The 25,449-nt window shown below is 43.3% G+C and overlaps 2 protein-coding genes across 8 annotated transcripts in view; one reads left to right on the top strand and one right to left on the bottom strand.

Moving 5' to 3' along the window:
* Positions 1-1,435: 1,435 nt before the first annotated feature.
* Positions 1,436-23,183, top strand: PLA2G12B (phospholipase A2 group XIIB). 7 transcript variants are annotated; one of them, XR_009763959.1, is made up of 5 exons: positions 1,441-1,829; positions 6,074-6,162; positions 8,032-8,197; positions 13,039-13,244; positions 22,700-23,173. XR_009763959.1 is itself a non-coding variant. In XM_061635308.1 (4 exons), the coding sequence occupies exons 1-4, from the start codon at positions 1,592-1,594 to the stop codon at positions 22,759-22,761; spliced, it is 555 nt and encodes a 184-aa protein (XP_061491292.1). In that variant the 5' UTR covers positions 1,436-1,591; the 3' UTR covers positions 22,762-23,183. The 7 variants fall into 7 exon arrangements, 5 of the variants coding, with proteins under 5 accessions (XP_061491292.1, XP_061491294.1, XP_061491293.1 ...); XR_009763958.1 differs by lacking the exon at positions 22,700-23,173 and adding an exon at positions 22,575-22,693; XM_061635308.1 differs by lacking the exon at positions 13,039-13,244 and having other exon boundaries at positions 1,436-1,829; positions 22,700-23,183.
* Positions 14,033-25,449, bottom strand: part of OIT3 (oncoprotein induced transcript 3) — a 50,024-nt gene continuing 38,607 nt past the window's right edge. The window contains exons 8-9 of the mRNA XM_061635305.1: positions 19,665-19,764; positions 14,033-16,575 (exon numbers count right to left, since the gene is read on the bottom strand). Coding sequence (XP_061491289.1) covers positions 16,393-16,575; positions 19,665-19,764 — 283 coding nt within the window. The 3' untranslated portion in view covers positions 14,033-16,392. The remainder of the gene's footprint in view (positions 16,576-19,664; positions 19,765-25,449) is intronic.

Raw genomic sequence — 25,449 nt, 5'->3', positions numbered from 1 at the left:
TAGTGTGGGGGGGAAAGTTCACGGTATTTTGCTGCCCTCTAAGATCCTTTTTGCTCCCTCTCTTTTGCTGTATGCCAAAGGGGGAGCGAGAGGGGTTGTGTTTCTTTCTCAAGGGCTTTCCCGGCTGCAAGAACCTTTTCTCCCTTTCTGTAAAAATGAACGGAGCAAAGGGAAGAGATTGCTATTGAGAAAACGTGGCTGGTAGCTGGTCCTGCCATGCAGCAGGAGAAAGCAACCTGCTTCTGGCAGCACTATGAGTGGGGAAACGGTCTAGTGGAGCCACTGATGCATATCCCCAAAAAGAAAGAATGCATCACCCGCCCCCAAAAAGAGGATAAAAGAGGCCACAGATTTACATAACATTTGCATATGCTTATTTATATGTATAGATGCAAATGTAGAAGTAATTACCATAATCTGAACAGAAACACAATACATCTCTCCACAGTAAGGATGACCTTGTAACTTGTGTGCCTGCTCAGTCTGTTGTCCAGGTGTTCACAGATAATGAGCAATGTCAAAGCCTTTGTTCTCCCTCCTGATGGTTCTTTATCTCCAAATCCGAATTGGACCGGGCGGCCCTTCAGGCAGAAGATTTTTCCAACAGAGGATCGTGTGCTGACAGCCCTTCAGCTAGAGACCTGCCCCCTGTAAAGTAGGACCACCCTAAATGGGCATCTGAAAGGGGCAGCAAGGCAGTTGGCCCCTGCATTTGGCCTCTGCTTCAGGGAGCAAAAGGTCTTGGTCTGGCGCTGGGATGCGAGGGGGACATATCTTTGGGACTTTAAAACCTGCTGTGGGAGAGGGAAAGTTGGCTTCCTACCCTAGAGGCTTTTTTCCAATTGCAGCCAATGGTGGCCGACTGGTGCCCATTAGGATGGGTAGGGCGGAATGTAGGGAGGCCACCACTAGGTGAAGCAAGAGCCAATGAGAGTCAGAACCAACTCGTTCTAATTTTGTCCTTACCCTCCTCCCTGCTTATTTTTACAAGGGGCAACACTGAAACTAAGAAGGAGGAAGCTGATAGGCAGTGCCACTCCCCTGGACTGGATGGGGAATGGCTGAGGACAGGGTGAATTTGGTGGGGCAGTGTCCCATTTGCCCAAATGGAGCAGCCCCCACAGACTGCAGCCTCTTTTTCCTGCTCCATATTTTACTGGACAAAAGTGATGGAGTAAGAGAAAAGAAATGATAGCTAGAGGGAGGGGGTGGGTCGAGAAGCTCAAGGGTCTTAGGAGGGGATGTGTTCCCTTTATGGGATTTTATGGTCAGCCTTGAAGTTCTGCCACTGCAGGGATCCACCTGTGCTGGCCTGGCCCTGGGAGCAAATAAAAGAGCCTTAAATATTGGGCAACGGACTCAGTGTATTGAGTTCTGCTTGGGCCAAAGTATGTGAACTTTGTACTCCCTTATTGCGGTGATCTCAACCTGCTACACCAGGAGTGTTTAAAGTCCACCTAAGAGGGGTGTATACAGGCCATGCAAAACTTCAAAACAGCTCATTTATACCCCCCTCCTCAGTCTCTGACTGCACTTCCTTACATTTGATGCGACTTCCCTTGTGTCTGGATTTGCTTGGCCCACCTTCAGGATGAAGCTGATCAGCAGTGCACTGATTCTGTATATGTCTCTGGCCATGGGGAAAAGCACGGAAGAAACAACCCAAAACAGCGCAGGCCATCCATCGGTACTGCCCGAGGAAGTCTCCTTTTCAGACTGGGGTATTGGGACCATCCGGGACGGCTTTGAGGCCGTGAATAATTATTTAGACTTTGTCTCTGAGCTGCTAGGGGGGAAGAACGGAGTCTGTCAATACCGGTGCAGATATGGTAAGTGCTTCTTCTTTCAATTCTAGTCTGGTCTTGTTTTATTCTACTCAGTGTTTTTTCTTCTTGCTAACCCAGGCAAATTCAGATTTTGCCCACTTACGTCCATATGCACATTAAGTTCTCAAGAGTTGACCGGAATATTACTCTCCACATAAGAAGTCCTGCTGGATCAGGCCAGTGGCCCATCTAGTCCAGCATCCTATTCTCACTGGGGCCATCCTGATGCCTATAGGATGCCTGCACAAGCAGGACCCAAGGACAACAGCACTCTCTCAACCTGCAAATCCCAGCAGCTGGTAATCAGAGGCCTATTTGGAGACAGAACATAGCCATCTTGTTGTTTTTCATTCCAGTAGATGAACTTATACACTTCTGTAATGATTAGTTAATCAGGACTTCCTACTACTCCAAGTTTCCAGGCTACAATCATTAACCTAGTTTATTACAGTCCTCATTTCACCTATTTAGAATGAATAAATCTATCCTTTTTACTGTTCTTTTAATTATCCTTTTTGTAAGTACAATTTACCCTATAAAGATGTCTTCAGTATAATAATAATAATAATAATAAATTTTGGGACCCACCCTATTGTCTTGGCTGTATTTTGTTCTAACAGATGTTAATATTGTATTTTTAAATTGTTGTAACCTGAAGGGTGGGTGAGTATTTTATTATTATTATTATTATTTGAAGAGTCTTGTGGCATTGTAGTGATATGATATGGACTGCCTTCAAGTTGATCCCGACTTATGGCGACCCTATGAATAGGGTTTTCATGGTAAATGGTATTCAGAGGTGGTTTACCATTGCCTTCCTCTGGGGCTGAGAGGCAGTGACTGGCCCAAGGTCACCCAGTGAGCTTCATGGCTGTGTGGGGATTCAAACCCTGGTCCCCCAGGTCGTAGTCCAACACCTCAACCGCTACACCACACTGGCATTGTAAAAACTATCAAATTGATCATGGCATACACATTTGTGGACTCAAGCCCACTTCATCATATATCTATGCCTCTTTGTTGGTTTTGTGCAAGAGACTAACAGGGCTGCCCCTCTGAAAACTTTTTAAAATGAAAATGGTCAGCCTGACCTGTTGGTCGAATAAACAGGGATAGGAGGTATGGAAATTCCTTCATTGCAGTGGATGTCACCCTTCTATCAAGCTGCTAAGGGGCCTTTGTGCACCTTCTCCACAAGCACAGGAAGCCACTCTTTCTCTAAGACATTTACAACGCTTCTGTAGTAACATGTAATCACTGAATGACAAAGCTTCAATGCCATCATTTCTGGATTGAACCAAAACAAAGGATTTTTAGCACACTGTATTAGTTAATTGGCTTACCAAGGCCAAGATGTCTGTGTCATCAAGAATTGTTTTGTGAATTACCACAGTTAAGTACATAATTATCATGTACTTCTCTAGATTTCATTTCTCTCTGACCTCCCTTTTGACAATGTCATCCCCCCAAACCATGTGTATATATACCTACAACTCAGGATAACACTTCATGCATCAGATTAAATGGAATGTGTACATCATGGAAACTTATGCCATAATCAATTTGTTAGTCTTTGCAGGGCCATGAGGCTTTTTGTTGTGTTCACACAGATGAAGCAGATGCCCATTTCCAGGTGGGTGCTTTGTCTGCCTTGCTGGCAAAGCCAGTTCTGCTTCCAGTACCACCTCTCAGGAGTCCTAGGCTAGCAGAAACAGGCAGCAGACACTTCAAAACCCAGGCCTCTCTGCTCCAGTCCAGTGCACTATTGCAGCCTTCATCATTGCCAGCGTGGTGCTCTCCGGATGTTTTGGACTACAACTCCCATCAGCCCCAGACAGCATGAGTTGCGGTCCAAAACATCTGGAGGGCACCAGGCTGGCAAAGGTTGGACTAGGCTTGCAACCAGGCTTCCAGGTGTTGTTGGGTTCCAGGTATTGGTGCACACAAAGACATGTGTACATAGCTGGATTGGGGCCATTGACCGTCCATGCTTGGCACATGTTTGCTGTCTGATGTGGCTGTGGGAGAATTTAGGAAAGGAATGTTCCCAATCTCTTTGAAGGCCAAATACTTTGTGTCATTATTTTGTTGAGACTTACAACTGTACATTTTGTTTTTGGGATGCCTCCCACACTCCATTAATCTCTGAAAATGGTACTAATGGAGTCCCCAGAAACTGATAATTAACTCGCTGCTCATTTTCCCCCCAGAGTGGACAGCGGTTATTTGCCTTGATTTCCTTTTGTGAGTAGCAAAAATCCCTCAAGGCTTTGCATCTTTAAAAACAAGAGCATTTCTGTGTCACACACATCTGCCGAGTATTACAGATGGTTCAGATGCAATTCACACATGACATATTCAATGTCATGCAAACATGTGGTATAATATTGTACAAGATCTGGCATCAAAGAGACAGGATTGGCTGCCGCTGCTTGTCAAGTGTGCATTTGGCTGCAAACCTGGGTTAATTGCCATGTAATGTGAAGAACATCCTTTAAGAATGTCAGAACACAGCAAGAGTCCTGCTGGGTGAGGCCAGTGGCCCATCTGTTCCAGTCTCCTGTTCTCACAGTGGCCAACCAGGTATCTATGAGAAGCCCAGAAGGCTGGCCCTGGGTGCAACAGCACTCTGCCCTCTGGCTTCTTAAGAATTTAAAGACACCACTGAGGTCATGGGGTTCAGATGCCAGCAAAAGAAGGGAGGAAGTCATCCCTTTGTGACATGGCATCTGACCTGGCAACAAGGGTTAGGGCATCTTGCTCAACATTTGCCTTTGGAATGCTGAATGCTAGTTTGGCAACAAGTGCAGGTTTGAATGACAGTCTCTATCTGGATTACAAAGACATCTGTACACTGTTAGGCTAATGGAGGGTAAATAATGCAATACCTCAAACCACTATTCTGCTCTGAAGGGAAACAGATGGAGGATAATTCCCTCTATTTCCAGTGTTCAGGATGTGGATGCCATTCCTTATGCACCTAAAATGGCAACACCACAAGCAAGAGGGAGATAATTACAGGCTTGGGAGAACACCAACGTTTACAGAAGTAAAAAACAACATTTTTTTAGGGGAGTTGCCTGGGGGTTGGTGACAATTTTGGTAGTTGCCAGGGGGTGGTGGTGGTACATTTGGGAGTTGCCTCTGTGTGTGTGTGCATGCGTGTGTCTGTGTGAGTGCGTGTCTGTGTGTGCCGTGTGTGATTGGGGGTTCCTGATATATGTCAGTGTATGTGTGTGTGTTTGGGGGTGCTTTGGGTCGGGGTGTTGGGGGTGCCAAGGGGCACCAGGGATGGAGTTGGGGCATGAAGTGCACAGGGGTCAAGCCCCTTGTAAAAATAAAATAAATGCGGTGTGAATAGTCTCTTTCTTGACTTCGTTGAATTTCCATTGTGTACATGACCTGGAACATAGGAGATCAAAGGAGCCTTTCTGGCAGAGACACACATTTGTTCATTGACTGTTGACATTTTATGAAATATCACATGTCACATCCGATAAAATAAAAACAATCAAGATGGCAGGATCTACTAAAGTCCTTCAATTTTGAGTGAAATGCACTTTCAAAATGCATTTCAAATTTCAAATGTGAAGTGATGCTTGAAATGTTGAGTGATAAAACTGTCGATTTTGCCAGATTTTTTCTTCATTTTTGCGAATTCAAATTTTAATTGCAGTTCTAATCTACAGTAGTTAACATGGAAGAATTGGTATGATGTTACACATATGGCGTCAATTTTATATTCCCAAGCTCGGTTGGCATCAGATCCCCACCCAACCAGGGTAGGACCCAATTCTGCTTGTGGCAGCAGTGGCACCACTCACCGCTCTCCACAAGGCCCTTGAACATGCTTCAGTGGTGGATAGGTGGTGATGTGTTTCAATGGGAGCTATGCTTGCCTCACCCATGATGGCCAAATGCCATCTTAAGTTATTCAGTGCAATGCAACGCCACTGAAAAAGCATCTGGGAGTGGAAAGGGTGGTGAATGGTGCCATAGCTGAGTCAGGCTAGTGTGGGGCCCTTCCAAGCCCCTGGGGTCCTCAGCCAGTGCCTGATCTAGCTGACTGTTGGTGCCAGGCTTGCTCCCAAGGATACTCAACTAAATTTATCCCTTGCTCTTTGGCAAACCAAAGACAGTCCTTTCCTGTTGTTCACCAACCCTGCAAAAGGCTTTGTACAAAATCATTATTTCCAAGACTATCACATAGAACTACTAATATATTTTTTCTTCTGCTTGTCTTACAGGGAAAGCACCAATGCCTAGACCAAATTACAAGTCTCCAGAACCCAATGGCTGCAGCTCCTATTTCCTGGGTCTCAAGGTACCCGAAAGTGTATGTACCGCTAACATCTGATTTCCTGATGAAATAATTTACTAACCAAACCCCACACACTTGACTTTGCTGGCAGTGCTGTGATTGCTTGGTTATTTTTGTCCCCTCATCTGTCCTTGCTGTCCTAATGGAAAGAACATACCGGTCAATGTTTGCCCAGACATCCACTCTTAGCCAGATGTCAAATACAAGCTGTCTGCCTGCCGTGTCAGAGGTGACGTCTGGCTGCTGATGGCAAACAAAATGATCAACTCTCATCTGACTGCTATCCATATAATTTTCTGTTTGATTGGCTTGTCACCCAAGTATTTAGCCTCCAACTGTTGGTGGCTGCTGCAGTGAAGGAATAAGTCCTCTGGATGGGAATTGTGTCAATGGATGGGAATTGCGTCAATGGATGCAGGATTCACCATTCCAATTATCATCATAATTACTGAAAGATGAAAAAGTGGCCTTTGTATCAAAAAGGAACGCTGCGTGAGTAACTACGTTGCAGTGGAGAAGCATTCCAAAGGAGTGACCGTGGTCCTTGGATAGGGACCAGATTAGAATCCATGAATTCTAATTCATGAGGTTCGGTCTTAAGTGCTGACTGGTGCGGTTGCCTAAAAGGGATTGAGCATCTGGCAGTTCAAGGCTTATTGACCATACATAGACAGCAGGGTACCCCTGTTTCAGCAAACCTGTTTTGTAAGTGTGAATTGCTGCTCATCAGTGGAAGCCTCACTCATCGCTATACTTGCCCAGACGCTTCCTTTGAGCAGCTTGATCTTTCTCTTGTACTGGAATATATCAGGATGTTATTCCTTTAAAATTGATTCAACAAAATAAGTTTGCACTCCTAGGATGTTTCCTGATGAGTCTATAAGAGATCTGGGATGGCAGCTTCATTGATCCATTCAAGCCATCTGTAACAAGGGTACAACTAGGAGACGAGCCTTTTCTTGTATCAGCTGCCATTTCTGCAGTTACAAGCCATAGATGGGCACACATTAGGGCAGCCTCACCTAACTTGACACCCTCCAGCTGTTTTGGACTGCAAGTCTCATCAGTCCTGAGAATTGTCCAGGCTGACTAGGGCTGAGGGGAGCTGTAGTCCAAACCATCTGAAGCAGCCTTTGGGTCCCCTGATATTGCTGGACTACAATTCCCATCATTCCTGACCATTGGCCATGCTGGCTGGGGCTGATGGGAGTTGTAGCCCAACAACATCTGGGGACCCAAATGTTGGGAAAGGCCGACCTGGATGGCACCAGGTTGGGAAAGGCTGCATTGGGACAGTGATAAACAACATGATGCCCTCCAAATGTTGTTGGAGTGCAGCACTCATCAGCCCAGGCCACCATGGCCAATGGTTATGGCATGGGAAATGACCATAGTTCAGTGGTCAAACATCTGCTTTCTATGCAGAAGGTCCCAGGTTCAATCCCTGATATCTCCAAGTAGGGCCAGGAGCAACTCCTGTATGAACCTGGAAAGCCACTGCCAGTCAGTGTAGATAATAGTGAGCTAGATGGACCAATGGTCTCATTCAGGATAAGGCAGCTCCCCGTGTTCCTATGTTGTTCCAATGATGGGAATTGGATGGAGTCAACAAAATCCGAAGGGCACCACACTGGCTACCTCTGCATTAAGAGCTATACCTTTGTTTCCCAAGACTGAAAGTGAAGTGATGATCAGAGAGGCTTAATCTCATTGCAACATGTTTCTCTCATAGTGGGTAGGAGAAGGGCCATCCATATAAGGCAGCTTCATATGTTGCCGCTAATACATTCAAAATGAAATTTCATAAATAGCATTTAGAAGTGAAATATGGGGGGGGACAATGCTGTATATCAGAATTTTTCTTCCATCTCCTTTCCTGTGCAGCTGGATATGGGTATCCCAGCCATGACTAAGTGTTGCAACCAGCTGGATATATGTTATGATACCTGCGGTGCCAACAAATACCGCTGCGATGCCAAGTTTCGCTGGTGTTTGCAGTCGATCTGCTCCGACCTTAAACGCAGCCTTGGCTTTGTCTCCAAGGTGGAAGGTGAGTATTCCATTCAGGCAGGCATTGCACAGATGAAAGGGTAGATCAGCAGCAGCTGACTTCCTAAGCCGTAGATAGGAATGGACCAGTCCTGTTCACTAGAACTCAGCCACTTACCACTCAAATAAAAAATAGCATTTTGAGATTGATCTACCTCTCCCACACCTGACATCTCCAATGAGTGGCTGGCTGTTGATTGTTCAGTAATGCTAACTCAAATTATACATTAATTAGCAATACTTGTAAAGACATCAGATACCACAGTGAGACAAAAAAGGCACCCATTTTCACATAGGATCTGGAGGATAGGGGCAGTTGCATTCTATTGGGGAAAGGTGATGGGCAAACATAATCTTGCCTACATTGTTTGGCCCCAAGTAGTGTGTAGTTCTTGAGTTGCCGGTTGGCTACCTCCAGAGTAAGAATGGGCAACTCTGTCATTTCCAGTTTCTCTCAATTTCCCATTTCCCCTATTTCCACGTGCTTCAATTCTTTTTTTAAAGTCTGCATGAATATTCATATTCATGTCTCCTAATAGATGCATTTTTGCAGACAATTTTGCCCAGTAGATTCATTTTTGCAAGCACCTTTCCTAAATAGAATGCATTTCTGCATGTTATTTTCACTGTGTGTTTTTGTGTTCACTAATATACACATTTTGGTGCGTGTTCTTTGGATGGAGAACTGCGTCGCAAAGTTTGGAGATGTGCAAATTTAGGAAGAGAACTGTAATTTAGCTAGTGTAGTGGTTCAGGATGTGAAAACGCAGAGAGTTAGTATTAAAATACAAACTAAATTAATTTCCCAACTCCAGAGTAGATAAACAGATTTTCAAAAAGATTTCATAGGAATCTTAACTTTATACAGTACATGCCTTTTAAAACTTGTAATGTGTTCCTTTGAAAAATATCCTTTATGAAGAGATTAGCATTTCTCTGCCATACTCCATTTATTCCTCTCTGGTTCAGTTTACAGCAATTAGATGGCAAAGGGGTCACTAATTTATTTTCCAAGTGTAACAATTAAGATTAATGGGAAAGTTCACATTTCAGAGCTGCTGATGCAGCTTCCATAAGACAGTTTCCCTCATCATTGGCTTCCTGTCTCATTAGGGTGATTGAACATGTGTGGTGTTAGTACTTATAATGTACACAGCCTACTAGAAACCAAAGAAACAGACCATACTAGTGTCCCCCAAGGGTTTATATGCTGTGAGCATCTTATCCAAGTTTCTCCTCCATTCCTCCAGCCTCTTCATCATTCTACAATTTGTTTACCTCAGAGATGGGGAACCGGTGGCCCTCCAGATGTTGCTGGACTCCAGCAATCTCTGACCATTGCCATGCTGGCTGAGGCTGATGGGAGCAGAAGTAGAACTTCTGGAGGACCACAATGTCTCCACCCCTGACTTACATTTTGTTCACTGATTCTTGTAACATGGGAGAGAGCACTGATTTCTGCCGAAATTTGTGCTTAGGACAGTATCTTCAGGTTCATTTCAACTGCATTCTACATGAGGCTACATTAGGGAGTTGCCTTATATCAGAGTCAGACCACAGGTCTGTCGAGCTCTGTATTGTATATTTATGCTAACCAGCAGTGGGTCTTCAGGGTTTCAGGCAGGGATCTTTCCTACTTTGAGGTGCCAGGGATTGAACCTGGGACCTTCTGGATAGAAAGTATGCCCTCTGCAGGTGAGCTTTAGCAAGAGATGAATAGATTATTCATTATTTCTGAGATAAGCAACTTTTTTAGCATGGCTTAATATAGAAGGATAACAACAGGTGGGGGGGACACAATTCATTTGCGCATTGTGGCCATGATCCAAAGGATAACACATCTTCTTTGTATTCATTGGAACTCTGAACTTTTTCAGTTTTATTTTTTAAGCTTTATGCATACCATACATTTAAAGAACATGCCTTCCCCCAAAGAATCATGGGAACTGTAGTTCACAAAGTTACAATTCTCAGTAGTCTTAACAGAAGTCTGTGGACCCAGAGGTCTCCCAGTAGATCCCAATCTGCCTTTTGGCTACCATTGTTCAATTGGCATGGCAGGGAAATCTTGTTAGCCATGCAAGAGCCTTTGGCCATGGGGTACGGCTGTTTCAATGCATGTGGTTGGATATGAATTGTAAGAAAATTCAGTTAAGGTCAACACAATTTGCATCCATTTTTCATGAATATCAACCAGGTCAAGGCCAATAGAACTGATGCATGTTTTCTGCTGCCTGGCATGCCCACATGCATTACCAAAATGGGACTGAAAGAGACCTTCCTTGGAAAGCTTTGAAGGTCTTTGTTAGCTCGGTGACAAACATGACTACTCTTTTTTATTTTTTGAGCTTACAGATTACAAATGCACACCCTGCCTCAAAAAAGTGTAGGGTGTGTGGCGTGATGAGTCCTCCCCCTCAGCAGCAAATCTTCCATCCAACTGCCATGAACAAACATCATGATAATGCTGACTCACAGCAGTTAGAATAGCAAGTCAGATTCTGAAATTCATGCAATTGGCTTAAAAATTAGGTGACCTGAAATTGCATAGACATACAGGGTTTATCATAGTTTCCAGACCTTTCACATATACTGGCTTCACAGTTTCCCAAGATTTCCTTTGCATCATGAGGATGAAAACTTATATTAAATTGAAGTAATGAAACTCACCCCTTAATGATAGGCCATTCTCTCCCCTCCCCTTATATGTGCACTCGGCGTCCCTTAGATTTCCTCTTTCAAAGTCAACCCTCTAAGCCAGGGATGGGGAAATCTTTTCCAGCTCAGGGTTGCATTTCCTAGTGGGGAACATTTCAGGAGACTCATGCCAGTGTTGGGCAGGGCCAGTGGCAAAGTGGGTAGAGCAATAAATGTGATGCTCACCTTTGCACAATAGGCCATATTCCAGCCAGACAAAAACATTCAAGGAGGGTACGAGAAAGGTGGGTGGGCATGGAGAAATGGCATGGCCTAAGGAGGTCCCAAGGGCCATTCAGAGAGGCCTGGAGGGCCACATTTGGCCCCCAGCCTTGAGGTTACCCACCCTTGCTCTAAGCATAGACATTTCTCGGTCTCTGAGTTCACATTCCTTCATCTGAATTGCTCTTCTGTCATACTTTGAAGTATTTCTCTGGTAGGAATGGTTCTGTCTTCCTCATGTGGCATGGAAATTTATAGTACAATTTATTTTATAATTATGCCCAAACCCCTTTCCAGACTAGTCCTAATAATTAAACAAAGCCATTGTAGTTATAAATACTGGCCAGAATGTAAGTAAGAACTAAGAACAAAATGAAGAGGCTCTTCTTCACACATCGTTGCAGGAACAACAAGCAGAGATAAAGCATGATGAAAGAAATGCACACGTTTTACCAAGGCTTGTTGGTTTAAGGGCAGTGCAAACTCATCATCACTTAGACGAGGTGGAGAGGCCAAGATCAGGAACTCCTGGTTTGTAAGTTAAAAGAAGGGGGGTGCGACTGGGATCAGAGCTACGATGCTGGAAGAGGGGGGTTGCCCTTTCTTTCTCCAACACTTCCCTGAAGCTGTCCTATGGGGGGAAACATTCCAGGCAGTTTTTGGAAGGGGCAATTTGAATTGAGAAAATGTCATGGGTAAAAGAGTGAAAATTACCTTCCCTAATGCTGAGGCCTCAGTCCAATCCCCTCTTTTCCATATTTTAACATATACACACACATCTGCTATTTACTGAAAAAAATACAAAGTGAGATATTCCAAACATGGATCTCCGATGTCACATCTTGCTTAACTCGTAATATGAACGGGAACAACAGGCTACAGTAGGGGTGGGGGACCTTCCACTTTGGGGTCAAATTTGGCCCACTGGACTTCCCCATTTGGTCCACTAGCCTGTTTTGGGCAAGCCACACCCACTGTCCTGCTCCTTATGTCAGGTGTGAAGCAGATAAGGGTGGGGCTTGGCTGAAAGGGGCTTTGCAGACACTGCTGATTGGCAGCACTCGCAAAGCCTCTGGCACAGTGCTTCCAAAGCCCCTGACAGCTGATTGGGAGCTCCAGAAGTGCTGCGCAAGGCGTTTTCTAAATCCTGTGCTTGGTGCTTGGGAAGCTCTGAGTGCAGGGCTTCCAAAGTGCTTTGGACAGCAGTTCCCAACCAGCTGACAACCAGCTTCCCAAGCACCAAGCACAGAGCTTTCAAAGCTTGCTCAGCACAGTACACAGAGCTTCCCAAAAACGCAGTGATCAGCAGGTTGTTGGGTATTTGGGAAGAACTGCAAACAGAGCTGAGCTGACCTTTTGAACTATCTCCCTCCATCCCTGTATGTCAGCTTTGACAGGTGTCATTACCCAACAGCATTATGACATTAGATGACTGACTGTCTTTGGCTCGGTACCAACACACTATGACAATATTTTATGGAAAGACGAGGTAGAAATCCTAGAAATAAATACACAAAAGGGGCAGTCTGGCTTCTTCCCACTTTTCCAATGCAAATGGCAGAACGACTTATCAGCTACACTAGAGATGGAAAACCTGGGAAGTGTTGTTACCACCTCACAGAGCTACAATTCCACGCACCCGTAACAAGCTACAGTCTCTAGGATTCGTTGGGGGAAAGTCATGTACAGTTTAAATGTAGTTTAAATGTGTCGTGTAGTTTAAATGTGTGGTGTGTACACAGCCTAGCACTTTGTAGCTGGCTGTTCAGATTAGACTGAACCAGTTCTTCTTGGCATGTTAGATCAGGAAGCAATCTGTGTGACAAACACCTGTTTGTTGACAAGCGGACCAAACTCCAGCAAACGTACAGTGGAAATCGGTGATGCTCTTGACAATTGTTCCTGTTTGTCCTTTTGCTACAGCATGTGAAACAATAGCTGACACTGTTTTTAGAACCGTCAGGACTCTGGGCTGCCGCCCCTTTATGAACAGCCAAAGAAGCGCCTGCATATGCAATGAGGAAGAACGAGACGAATTGTGAGGCAAGCATCAAGCTGCCTGACAGTGACAGCGCTGGTTTCATGGGTCCCTTGCTTAGAAGAGGCACCGTCTTCTGCTTCCTAAACAGGTGCGATTCTTTTTGATGACAGCAGAGTTAAGTTAGGGAAGCAGTTTATTGCAAACACCACAAATGCCTTAATTGCAGCTTGAAAAGCGGAACTGATTGAGAAAGGAATGCGCAGTAGGAGGCTGCCTTGGCCTGACACCCTTGTCGGGTCCATCAGACAACTTCTATTGCCTTCCCAGAGCATCTGTTTGGCTGAATGACAAACCTCAATGAAGTTTGACTGTGTTGTTATGTGTGAGCCTTCCAGACGTAACAAAGAATACAGAGAATATGTGGTGCGATATTGGCTATAGTACATTTCCGCAGCAAATACGGGCACAGCAGACCTGCCTTAACTTATCACCAGACATTTAATGCTGCCACAGCTTTTGGTATAGAGCCATTCAGAGTTATGTAAACTGTACCCTATTGGAAAAATATATGCAGGGATGCACCAACAGTCCTGGACAACAGACTACTCAACAGCATACAGAGGGTAGAGACACACTTACTGTTCAGCCAGTTCCAGTGCGTCTCCACCTCTCTCTTCTGAAAACGGGGGCACACGATACTAGTCAAACCCTGCCCCTTTTCCCTGTAAAACCTGGTGGGAGCAGCTTGAGTGCATTTTTTTAAAAATCAGCTTCAAAGAGATTTTGCAACTGATCGGCAGATCAACCCATTCCCTGTCCAGGTGTGGCTAATGGAAACGTTTTGCTGTAGGCGACTAGTGTGCTCACAGACAGAATGGTTGATTCTGGGGATTCACCCGAGGACAATGAAGGAAAGAATGGCAAGAGCACACTCTGTTAGGTTTGAAATTGCCGTCAATTTTATTTCCATTAAGCACTGTTCCACTTAAAGAGAAACAACATATGTATTGCCTCATAACGAGAAAGAAAGGAACATCGGCTATTTTGAGAATATGAAAAGTTTATCATGCAGGCAGTTGTAAAGCTAACTTTTATTAAATAACATCTATACTTCAAAATAACATTGGAGATTGCCAGTAATGTTTATGACACACTCTTCTAGCTACAAAGAATTACTATTATTTTACAACTTTGGATGGTGCAACTATATATATTTTTATAACCATTCTTATTCTTCCAAAATATAACTCTTAGACCCTCCAGGTTATTTCTCTGTACGCACAAATTGCCTCTTGTCCCAAATTGAAGTGTTTCTGACATTTTGCCTATTTTCCTCTGATTAAAAAAAAGCATTAGAAGTCCTTTTCTAAACATAACCTCATATAAGTAAACTTTTGTGATCTGACTGTCAATGATCTGAAACTCTGGGACTGTTTTTTATACTGTAGTAACAGTGTTAGATTTGTCCAGTCATTGACATTGTATCTGCCTTGCATTATTTACTCTTTTCCATCATCCCATAACTAAACCACATTTTCCTCAGTTTATGGTATCCTGCAATAAGTGTGCTGTCTCCCAGTATGCTCTCCCTCCATCTAGAGTGATGCTTGGTAGGTCCATCAGTTTCCTATACTGTCTTTTATCATTACATTTTTAATCTTTCATGATAGCTGTGCATAAAAAGAGCAATCTGATCAAAACATTGCAAAAGGTAAATGCTCCATGAACCAAGAATGGGGACAAAACGAAGATCAGAGATCAACTCTGTCTACTGAGAATGGTACATTTAGTGGCCTTTCTAGTAGTACACATTTGGGAAGTTGAAATATATAAAAGTTTCAGCCTCTATTTCCAAAGCTTTTTTAAAAATGTAGATTATACAGATTGGATGCACAATGTATATCTCTTAAATCAGTGCATATTCAGGGCATTTGGCAGAAATCTATAAAGTATTTCTGAGTAATCCCACAAAAATTAGAGAGAAGGAGGAAGAAGGGGACAATGCAGAAGAATTAAATGAGGAACAGATAAATTCTGGACTGTTCTGGTTGAAATCAGTCCAAGACATTATGCTGCCTGTCCCCGTTTTAAGTATGGAAGGCAATAACTGGAAGTTTACTTTTACTACACCATACCTGAAGGCAGCAGGCTAGCTTTGGGATTGTAGGGCAAGCCAAATAGCACACACAGCACTGTTCATCAATACCTCACCTACTCCCCAGCATCTGCTGCCTGAGGCAGCTGCCTCAATCTGCCAAATGGTAGGGCCACCCCTGCTTTTGCCATAAGTACTTTGTAGACTGTAGCAAGAGATCTCCAAAATCAGCATCATTGAAACCCACAACGTTTACTGAACAGAAAACAGTGACTAAGGCTGTAATCCTATTTACATTTACTTTGGAGTAAGCACTATTGGACAAAATGGAACTTTACTTCTGAGTAGAGAGTCACAAAGTTGTGCTGAAAGTGTCCTCTTCATTCAATCCAGTAACTTGAATTGATTCTATCCGTTTCAGTGGTAACAATTTTTTACTAGGTGAGATCAGCCACACTGACCTTTGGATTTATGTTTGTGAATCTGGTGCTCTGAAGGGCTTTATTGCCTATCCAGACTGCAAATTACTATGCCACTGGTTCATCTCACTTTAGGAAAGATTTGTCTAGGTTGTGATGATGCAGGATCTCACCATGTAAATACTATAAAGTAGTTCAAAATTCCTAGATGCAACCCGTCCACTCCTCAGCTTGTGTTGATTTCAACACCTAAACAATTATCAAGTGTGCTAGTTTAAAGTTGTTGGTAAGGTGTAGACGGTGTCCCTTTCCTGATGTTGATTTCTATCTCAGTGTAGCCTTGCAAAAACTCCTATTTATGCCAAGATTTATATACCTGGACATTTTGCATGCTCTTCGAATAAATCATTTCTAACAGAAATTGGTACCATTATCATCCTGTGAATCAACCGTCCCATTAAATTTTGCTCCATCCATCCATTATCAGGCATCAAATAGCATTTGGATGAGACTGCATCTAATCTGACTCTAACAAAGCTGATGACATGCTTTCAGTGCGGATAAAAATCTCATAGCTTTTTCTTTTCTTGCCAAACACAGATTATTGCTCACTATCAAAGGTGTACACTTCCGTGAGATAGCATGTTCACAAGGTAGGGCAGCCTTCGCCAACCTGGTGCTCTCCATATGTTTTGGACTGCTACTTACACCAACCCCAGACAGCATGGGGCTTTAGGCCAAAAATGGGACATCTGGAGGGCACCAGCTTGGTAAAGGCTGAGTTAGATTGACTCCTCCACATCAATTCTAATGGGGCCACCAGTCAGGATGTGATTAACCATATGATTGGCTTCCTCTTCCTCTGTCTCAGCCCATCTGCGCATCCGTCTGCGGCAGCCCTGGGCACAACGAGACCTTTCATCCGTCACTCCACACACAAGGACGCGGCAGTGCAGGAATACTTCCTGAATATAAAAAGAGATTGATGAATATGAAGCATCAACACAGTAAGCCTGGCTAAATCTGTCATGCACTTCTGCTATGGACAGAGGCAGGATTTGCTAGGTAAATTCAAATTGATGGAGATACAAGTATTTGCATGGAAGCAAGAAACTCATATAATATCCTATTTTGCCTCTCAACCACATGGAATCTATAGGCTTCTGATGGGAGTTAGTGAACAATAGATACCAGTAGATTACATGCCTGAAACTGAAGTTGAGAGAAGCAGCCTCCTATGCTCAGAACTGATTAGGCTATGTGGTTTGCACTGATTCTGCCTAGCGTCTAGCTCTTGCTATTGCATTGTTGACATTTCTTCTCTGTCTTCCCCCTCCAGGGGTGTAGTTGTCCAGGGTCTCAGGGGGTCATAGCCCCCTTACTTTTTTGGGAGAAAGGTCCCAGGAGGGTCCCTATGTCTACAGCATCCTATGAGCCAATTTGCGTTAAAGGGGTGCTGGCACTGAGAAGAGTCTTCTATCTTCCTTGTCCTTTCCTGCTGATTACAGCCAATCAGAGTGAAAGGAGATAACTCAGCCACTGAGAAGACTCTTTCCAGTAGCTAACACACTCCCCTTTCGTTCTGATTGTGTGGGGGTTGTGTTTGAAAGTGTGTGGGGGCTATGTTTGGTTTTGTTACAACCCAAAGCCAGGAGTAAGGGAGATGAGAAAAATACTTTTTTGGTGGAGGAGAAAGAGTGTGTGTGTGTGTGTGTGTGTGTGTGTGTGTGTGTGTGTGTGTGTGTGTGAGAGAGAGAGAGAGAGAGAGAGAGAGAGAGAGAGAGAGAGAAAGAGAGAGAGAGAGATGGTGCTTTAGCTTTTAATTATGGTGCATGTGTGTGCGCGTGCGCGTGTGCTTATGTTGTGTGTTGTGCATGGTAACATGAGTGTGTTGTAGTGAATACCAGAAGTTAGGATCAGCAATCCTTTATTATTTCCTCCTTCAAAAAGCCAAGACAAGTTGGAGAGAGTGAGAATTCTGTAACTGCAGGAGAAGAAACAGTGAATCCTGATGATAGCATCCCATCTACATCATCAAGTAGTTGGGTAGTAGCAGGAAATAAATGTGTAGACACTGAATTCAGTAATTCAAGCAATATCTCTGACAATGAGAAGGGATAGTCAAATAGTGACAGTTACAGAGAAGCAGAAAGCAGTATTCAAGCTTGGCCAGATTATTCTATAGTAGAAGGTTGTACAATCTTAAAAGGGGACCTGGCTACAACTATCATGAAAGAATGCTACACTTCTGAATTTGCCACTAGACAACTGTCCCCCTCACCCTTCCTCTATGCAGAGAGTGTTTCAACTTACGTAACAGGCTATGTAAAAGTCAAGTTAACAGAAAATTTAGTGTGAACACAATCAAATGACTGGCATAGTTGTTTAAAAAACATTTTTTTCATAATTAAAAAGGATGTTAAGGGTACAGTGAACAAAGGGATACAAAAAGGTGTTAACTCATCCTTAAGGGTCCTTCCTTCTAGACTTGTTCCTGACCTTTAGATTTTCCTTCTTGTTGCACAATCAAGGGAAAATGTTTTACCTGTTTGTATATAAAGGACTAACTAAGCAATTGGGAACTAATTGTGGAAACCAATTGGCGTTTTCTTTACTTGCTGGTGTGATTTTTTTGCACAGAAACCCCAAAAAGGCCTCATGCTGAGCTACACACATTGGGAAAATAAGAAATTGGGCATGAGCTACAGTCTAGATGGCCAGCTACCTAGTAAACTGTAGTGTGCACAGTAGTGTCTCTGTTCCTCTGGGGATGCTATCATTGTTTGCCATCTGATACTCAAGAAAAAGAAGAAAAATAGCCACTATGATTGTGAATATAGTGAGCATTTAAAAGAATAAACTTTGAATCCGCCCTACAACTTCTGGGTGAAGGGTAGGCAATAAATACTAACAATAATAGTAAACTTGTTTTTAGATCCCATTAAGTTACCTCTTCATTTCACCCTTTAGCAATAAGCATCCAAGCCTGCTCTACTCATCCTAATAATTGCAGAATAAACAAACTCTTACTTCTTACAGCAGGCTAACAAGCATGCTTATTCATTCCCGGCTAGGGAAAGACCACAACTGAAACTGAAATCAGAAAGTCCAAACACTAGCCCATAATACAAAGTTGTAATATTTAACTCTTCAAGGGCCATGTTACTATACAGGCTGTTCCCCCCCCAGGGATTATGGTTAGTTGACCACAATAAAATGTTTTTTTTTCAGGATCACTTAAGTAATGATAGGATTATTATGATAATGTAAAATCCATCCTCAGTCAAGGAAAGACTTGAGTGGGAAGACTTTTGGGGGCTCCTCCAGACGAGGCTTGTGTTGTGCACTTGCCCAAATGGGTGCACTACCCCTCCAGAGCTGAGTCTAACAATGACTGGAGGGTGCTAGTGCTGGATGAGTATCTTTTTATTTGCCCTGACCTTTTAGGTCTCTGATAAGGTTTTATGCTGGCATTTTATCTCACTTATCTTATTGTATTGTGATTTTTAAGATTAACCATTAAAAATTGTTATTTTATTGCAAGCCATTTTGAGACCATTGCTGAAGAATAGTCTATAAATACTTAAAATTTATTCAGTAAATAAATAAAATGGAGTCAACAAGAGGAGAGGCGGGGAACAGAAAGCAATACAAATAATTTATTGGAACATTGAAATGGAATATTGTAACAATGGGATGTTGCATCATCATATTGCAATACACATACACTCACATTTCTATTGATTGCTTTCTTTTTTTGTTCCTATAGTGTCACATTAGAGTGTGACACAGAAACAGACGTTTCTGGCATTAGGAAAAGCACCTCTACCCCACTGTTTTATTTATCCTGTTCCAGAAGTGAGTTCCTAAACTGAGTATGATCATTTCACACCACCTCTCTTATGAAAAAACAGAAAGAAGGCAATGCATCTCTGATTTGCATCCCCCAGGGGCCCTTAAGAGGTGAAAGGGCACCTTGGTGCATCCATTGCCCACAATGATGTCTAGTAAACTGTTAAAGAGACAGCCAGGTGCTATAAGCACCTTTCCTCACCTTGTTGTCTTTACCCACAAATTTGAACACTGGGACCTGGAAGTGCTTGGCAAGATGGTCTTTTGACGTGTATTGCTTCACAGAGTCATCGGAAACACAGCTAAAGAAATAAAGAGAGAAATGTTAATGGTTTTCACAGATGTGGTGGGAAAACCACCACACTTTCCAGCCAGAACAGGGTAGAGAGGTTGGTGATGGTATAACATCCAAGAACGAAGAGGGGGAAAACAGAAGTCAGGACTGATAGCATTGCCAGAAATAACACCAACAACAATAATGCAGCAAGGAAAATGGTCAGAATGCACATTGAATCTCTGCATACACACACACACAGAGAGAGAGAGAGAGAGAGAGAGAGAGAAAGAGAGAGAGAGAGCTTCCAATAGCCAAGGGATTTGCCAACATATTGCAATCAAGTTTATCCTCAGTTCACCTTTTTTGAACAGAGATATACAGATATTTATTTCAAGGAGTATCATTTCAGAACTAAGGACACAGTGGAGATGGCATAGTAAAAAATCTCTTCCTTCCCTCCCTGATCCCCAAATACAAGGATTATCACAAACATCTAATACATTTTCATAACAATTTTACTTTTTCTGTTGATTGGTTGCGTCTTTTTGCCCTGTGGCTTGTAAATAGTAAGGTTGGAGATGGACAATACTTTCTTTAGAGAGTTAAAGGTGGTCTGAAATTGGGTGTCGACAAATCTTGAGGGTCTATACTTGTTCCATATAGCTCTGGTGAACATAGTGTTTTGTTTTTTATGCTTAAATAAACCCAGCCAAGCCTGGTTGATGAGAGATACTGATGAATCAACTGGCTGCATGCTTTGCAAAGCAAAGTAAAAATCCAGGCTCTCTTGGATGAGACCGATTTTCTAGATCCAGTTCAATCAGAGTTTAGGCCAAATTTTGACGCAGAAACCGCCTTGGTCCCCCTATATGATGACCTATGCAGGGACAGGGATGTGGGGAGTGTCTCCCTATTAATCCTCCTTGACCTCTCAGTGGCTTTTGATACCATTGACCATGGTATTCTTCGGGGGTGGCTGTCCAAGTTGTGGGTGGATGGCACTGGTTTGCAGTGGTTCCAGCCTTACTTGGATGGTCACACTCAGAGGGTGGTGCTTGGGGAGTATTGCTTAGCCCTGTGGAGCCTTCAGTGCGGGATTCCTCAGGGTTTGATTTTATCCCCCACACTATTTAACATCTACATGAAACTGCTGAGTGAGGTCAATATGCTGACAACACACAACTCAATCTTTCCTTTACATCTCCAGGTGTGGCAGTGGATGTGATGACTGATGTCTTACCTCGGTAATGGACTGGATGAGAGCCAATAAACTGAAGCTCAATCCAGACAATATTGAGGTGCTGTGAGTGGGTGGTTCCCTGGATGGAGGAGGTGTGGCTTGCTCTTGATGGGGTTACACTCCCTCTGAAGGAGCCAGGACATAGCTTGGGGGTTCCCTGGATCCATTGCTGTCCCTTGAGGCTCAAGTGGCCTCAGTAGCTAGGAGTGCCTTCCATCAGCTTTGGCTGGTGGCCTAGTTACGACCCTATCTGGACAGGGATAGCCTGACTACTGTTGTCTACATTCTGGTAACCTCTAGGGGAGATTACTGCAATGTGTTATATGTGAGGCTGCCTTTGAAGACAGTTCAAAAACTGCAGCTGGTGTAGAATTCTGCAGGTGACTGCTCACTGGGGCAAGACGGTCTGAGTACATAATACCAATTCTGGCACAACTGCATTGGCTCTCAATTCCTTTCCAGGCTCAATTCAAAGTGCTGGTTTTGACCTGTAAGGCCTTATAGGGCTCAGGACCCCAATACCCAAAATAATGATAATAAATAATATATAAATACCTCAAGGACTGCTTCTCCCCATATGAACCAACCCGGACCCTGCATTCAGCATCTAAGGCCCTTCTTTATGTGCTTCCTCTGAGGGAGGTACAGAGGATGGCAACACAAGAGGAGCCTTCTCAGTGGTGGCGCCCCACTTATGGAACACTCTCCCCAGACAGGCATGCCTGACACCATCATTATCTATCTTTAGGCACCAGACAAAAAATTCCTCTTCTCCCAGGCATTCGATGCTTAAGTTTTGGAGGGTTTGGGGAGTATGGGTTAATTTTTGTGAAGAAAAGCAACTAATAAATTTAATTAATTAATTAATTAATAATGCCTCTCTCAAGCCATTTTGGCTCCCTTAAGAACTATTTGTGTATCTCCAATCAGAGATTCTTTGGTATAATTATACCTCTGAGGTTTTGGGACTTGTGATGCCAACAGATGGATGATTCATACAGTTATTTTTCATTTGGATCTCAATAAACATGGTGTCTTATTTTCAATCCGCTTAATCCAGAACAGAAACTAGGGTGATTAATTGAAAGGAAGTAGATTAAGGACTGCAAACGTCATTCACTTTAAAAATTAGAGGTAATACTATGGACATAAAAATACCACAACAGTGAATTAATTGATAGATGTTGGCGTTACTTTTCAGTAACATGCCTTTTCAAAGAGAAAAACATCTGGTTTTGCAATGAATGATAACACAACATGACATTTTTCTCTCCAGCAATCTAATCTCAGGAATGTGGACTTTGAGTGTTATAAAAACTGTAGTAGTGGAGAAGGGAAGGGGAAAGCCACAGACATGAACTATTATGAGCTTCCCCTGGCTACAACAATCTTTTATACTTGGACTCATGGCATACATAGCTAATTAACTGCTTATCCAGGAAGAGGAGGACTCATTAGGCAGGACTTAATTACATTTTTAAAGTCATAATGATTGCCACCTGAGTGCAGCTCCTTACATTATTACCAAGTCAGGGGAAATCTTTTAGTTGACATACAAACTATGTTCTAAATGCCAAACGTTGTTTCTGTTGCAGATACACACACCAGCCACTAGCTCCCAAAAGTTAACATCTGTGTAAAGAAAATGAATGTATCGCTGTGATTTTATGTTCCTCTGTTATTCAAAGCTTATGCCATAATAAATCTGCTCGTATTTAAGGTGCAACAAGATTCTTCTGTTTTTTGGTGTGCCGACTACTCCAGCCACCACTCCTCTGGTAGTGAACTGGCATTTGCATGGAGACTGCAAGCAACTGAGCACCTGGAGTGTAGATCGCACCTACCTGCAGAGGGGTCGGAACGAGTTTTGACTGAGTAGCAAGGGTATGAATATGTTTTGCAAGGGAGGCTGAATAGCACAAATTCACACTTGGCTGGCATGGACCTGATCTGGATTGTGGGGGACAACTAATGTGGCTTTGGGACCAGCACAGCCTACCTGTGTGCTGGCTTCTGCACCCCTATAATGCCTGTTCAGTGTATATCTTTGCAAATAAAAAGAGAAGTCACCTGTGTGCTCTCCTCTAAAAAAGACGGATTTTGTAAATGCTGCCATGGACTGCTTATACAAGGAAGAGAACAAAGCAGTATGAAGGAATCCAAAAGGATTATCCACGAGCTAAGACTAGCTAGGGATTGGGGAAGGGCTGTAGCTCAGAGGGTAGAGGTAAAGCTAATGCAGGTCCAATGCCTGGCATCTCCAGGAAGGGCTGGGACTCCTGCCTGAAAATTGGAGAGCGCTGCCAGTCAGTGTTGACAATACTGAGCTAGATGGACCCATGGTCTGAGTCAGTATAAGGCAGCTGCCTGTGTTCCTATGGCTAGCTGATCTACATTTCTATGGTGCTATGATATGAGTATTTTAAGACTATAAATGCCAAAGACCTTAAGTGTAATATAATTATGTTAATTTCACCATGTAACAAAAAGAAAAGAGTGGAAACCAACGAACTGGGTTTCTAGAATAAGTCCTGGAAGACCACAGATGAATACCCAAGACGACCAATGACTAGCATGGGTGTCACCTTTGCTAAGTCTCAGGTCTTCATCTGAAAAGTGGGAATAGCAGCAAACTACTTCACAGGGGGCTGAGTGAGTAATATAAGAGAGCTTGTGACAAGCTGCTTGGCCAAGGAAGAGAATGAAAGGAGTACTAAGGAATCTAAAGGGACTACCCACCAGCTTAGATTAGCTGGGGAGAGCCAGTGCGATACAAGGGTTAGATCAGGAGTAGCCAATGTAGTGCCCTCCAGATGTTCTTGGACTATGACTCTCAACAGCCCCAGCCAGCATGGCTGGTGCTGAGGGATGATGGGAGTTGTAGTCCAACAACATCTGGAGGACACTACATGGGCTACCCCTGGGTTAGACTGAGTGTTGAACTACGGCCAGGGAAACTAAGTCAGCCATAAAGCTCACTTGGTGACCTTGAGGCAATTACTAACTCTCTATGAACAGGATTGTTTGTGAGGATAAAGTGGAGGGGGAAGCTGTGTTCATTGCCCTGGGCCCCTGGTGGAATGGCTATAAGCAGGGCTTTGTGATTGTATTCACTGCTGGAAAGGACTACTGGCACTTCTTTTTTTCTGCCCATGGCAAGCCTGTTGTGCTGGCACTCCCAGGACTTTTATCAAGGTATGAGTACCACCGCCTTATTTTTTACGCACACACACAAGCACGGGTTATAAGCATAATAACATTTTGCAGAGACAGTAGAATCACTGAATTTTAGAAGGGCCCTTGTAGATAATTTAGTCCATGCTCCATGCAAGCTCTACAATGCAGGATGCAATGACAGGATCCCTGACAGATGGTCCAACGTCTGCTTAAATACCTCCAGTGAAGGACAGACCACTACCGCTTGAGATGGTCTATTCCATGATCAACCAGCTCTTACTAATAGAAAATTCTCCTAATTTTAGCTGAAATCCACTTCCCTACAATTGGCTTTAGTCCTGCCTTCTAGAACAACACAGAACAAGTCTGCTCTATCTTATGTGTGGCAGCCCTTCAGATATTTGAAGGCTATTATCATATCTCCCCGTAACCTCCTCTTCTCTATTCATACCCAGTTCGTCCAACTGTTTTTCATAGGACTTGGTTTCCACAGACCCCTCACCATCTTGGTCATCCTCCAGGGGACACACTTCATTTTATCCATGTCCTTTTTTACATGAGGTGCCCAGAAGGGGACATAGTACTGAGTACTCCAGATGTGGCCAGAGCATGATATATAAATTCCTCATAATGAATTTTTGTTTTTCAAACGCTTTGGATTGTTGACCCTACTGGTGCCAAAAAAAATAAGGCTATAATAGCTAAGAGCACCTAATTCTGATTAAATTCAGCCCAGCAGAAAAGGTTCTTCATGGAAACAGCCTGTATATTTGAGGATGGTTTATATGAAATCTAGTAAAGAAGTATGAAGTCAGTATTTAGCAGTTATTCACAGGCCACAGATGATGTGCCTGGCAAAGTTTTAATATAAAAGATGAGTTTCAGGTTAGTACTTCCAAAATTGTTCCAAAGGCAGCAGATACAAAGACGGATCTCTAGAGGGAATTCTTAAAATTTATGCGGTACATCTGAAAAAGACTAATACCCACATATCTTAGAAGACAAGATAAATACCAGATGCTACTGAATTGTTCATCAACAAGGCTTCCTTTGAAGGCATGGTTGGCTCTTAATTGATTACAAATGGTACATTTTAACAATACTCACTTGCCATCCTAAAAGGAAATTTCATTAATTGTTTCTAATGAATTGCAAGCAGCAGAGCAGAGGGAAAGAAAAGAAGCAAACCTACTCCATCACTTCTGCTGGGAGACTGGCTGCCTTTGGTGCTTCCTTGGCTGTCACCTAGTGGCAGCTATTCCATCAGGCTACTTGAATGGTTTCCATCCATGG

This window comes from Rhineura floridana, chromosome 7 (assembly GCF_030035675.1).
Source record: "Rhineura floridana isolate rRhiFlo1 chromosome 7, rRhiFlo1.hap2, whole genome shotgun sequence".
NCBI classification, from domain to species: Eukaryota; Metazoa; Chordata; class Lepidosauria; order Squamata; family Rhineuridae; genus Rhineura; species Rhineura floridana.
The sequence above is the reverse complement of the archived record's forward strand: the minus strand, read 5'-3'. Positions and strand labels throughout refer to the sequence as shown.

Bases quoted from the DNA above. Each gene is read 5' to 3' on its own strand.
- PLA2G12B (XM_061635306.1), top strand. From the start codon at position 1,592: ATGAAGCTGATCAGCAGTGCACTGATTCTGTATATGTCTCTGGCCATG. The intron at 1,830-6,073 runs GTAAGTGCTTCT...CTTGTCTTACAG, and splicing joins TCAATACCGGTGCAGATATG to GGAAAGCACCAATGCCTAGA. The intron at 8,198-13,038 runs GTGAGTATTCCA...CTTTTGCTACAG, and splicing joins CTTTGTCTCCAAGGTGGAAG to CATGTGAAACAATAGCTGAC.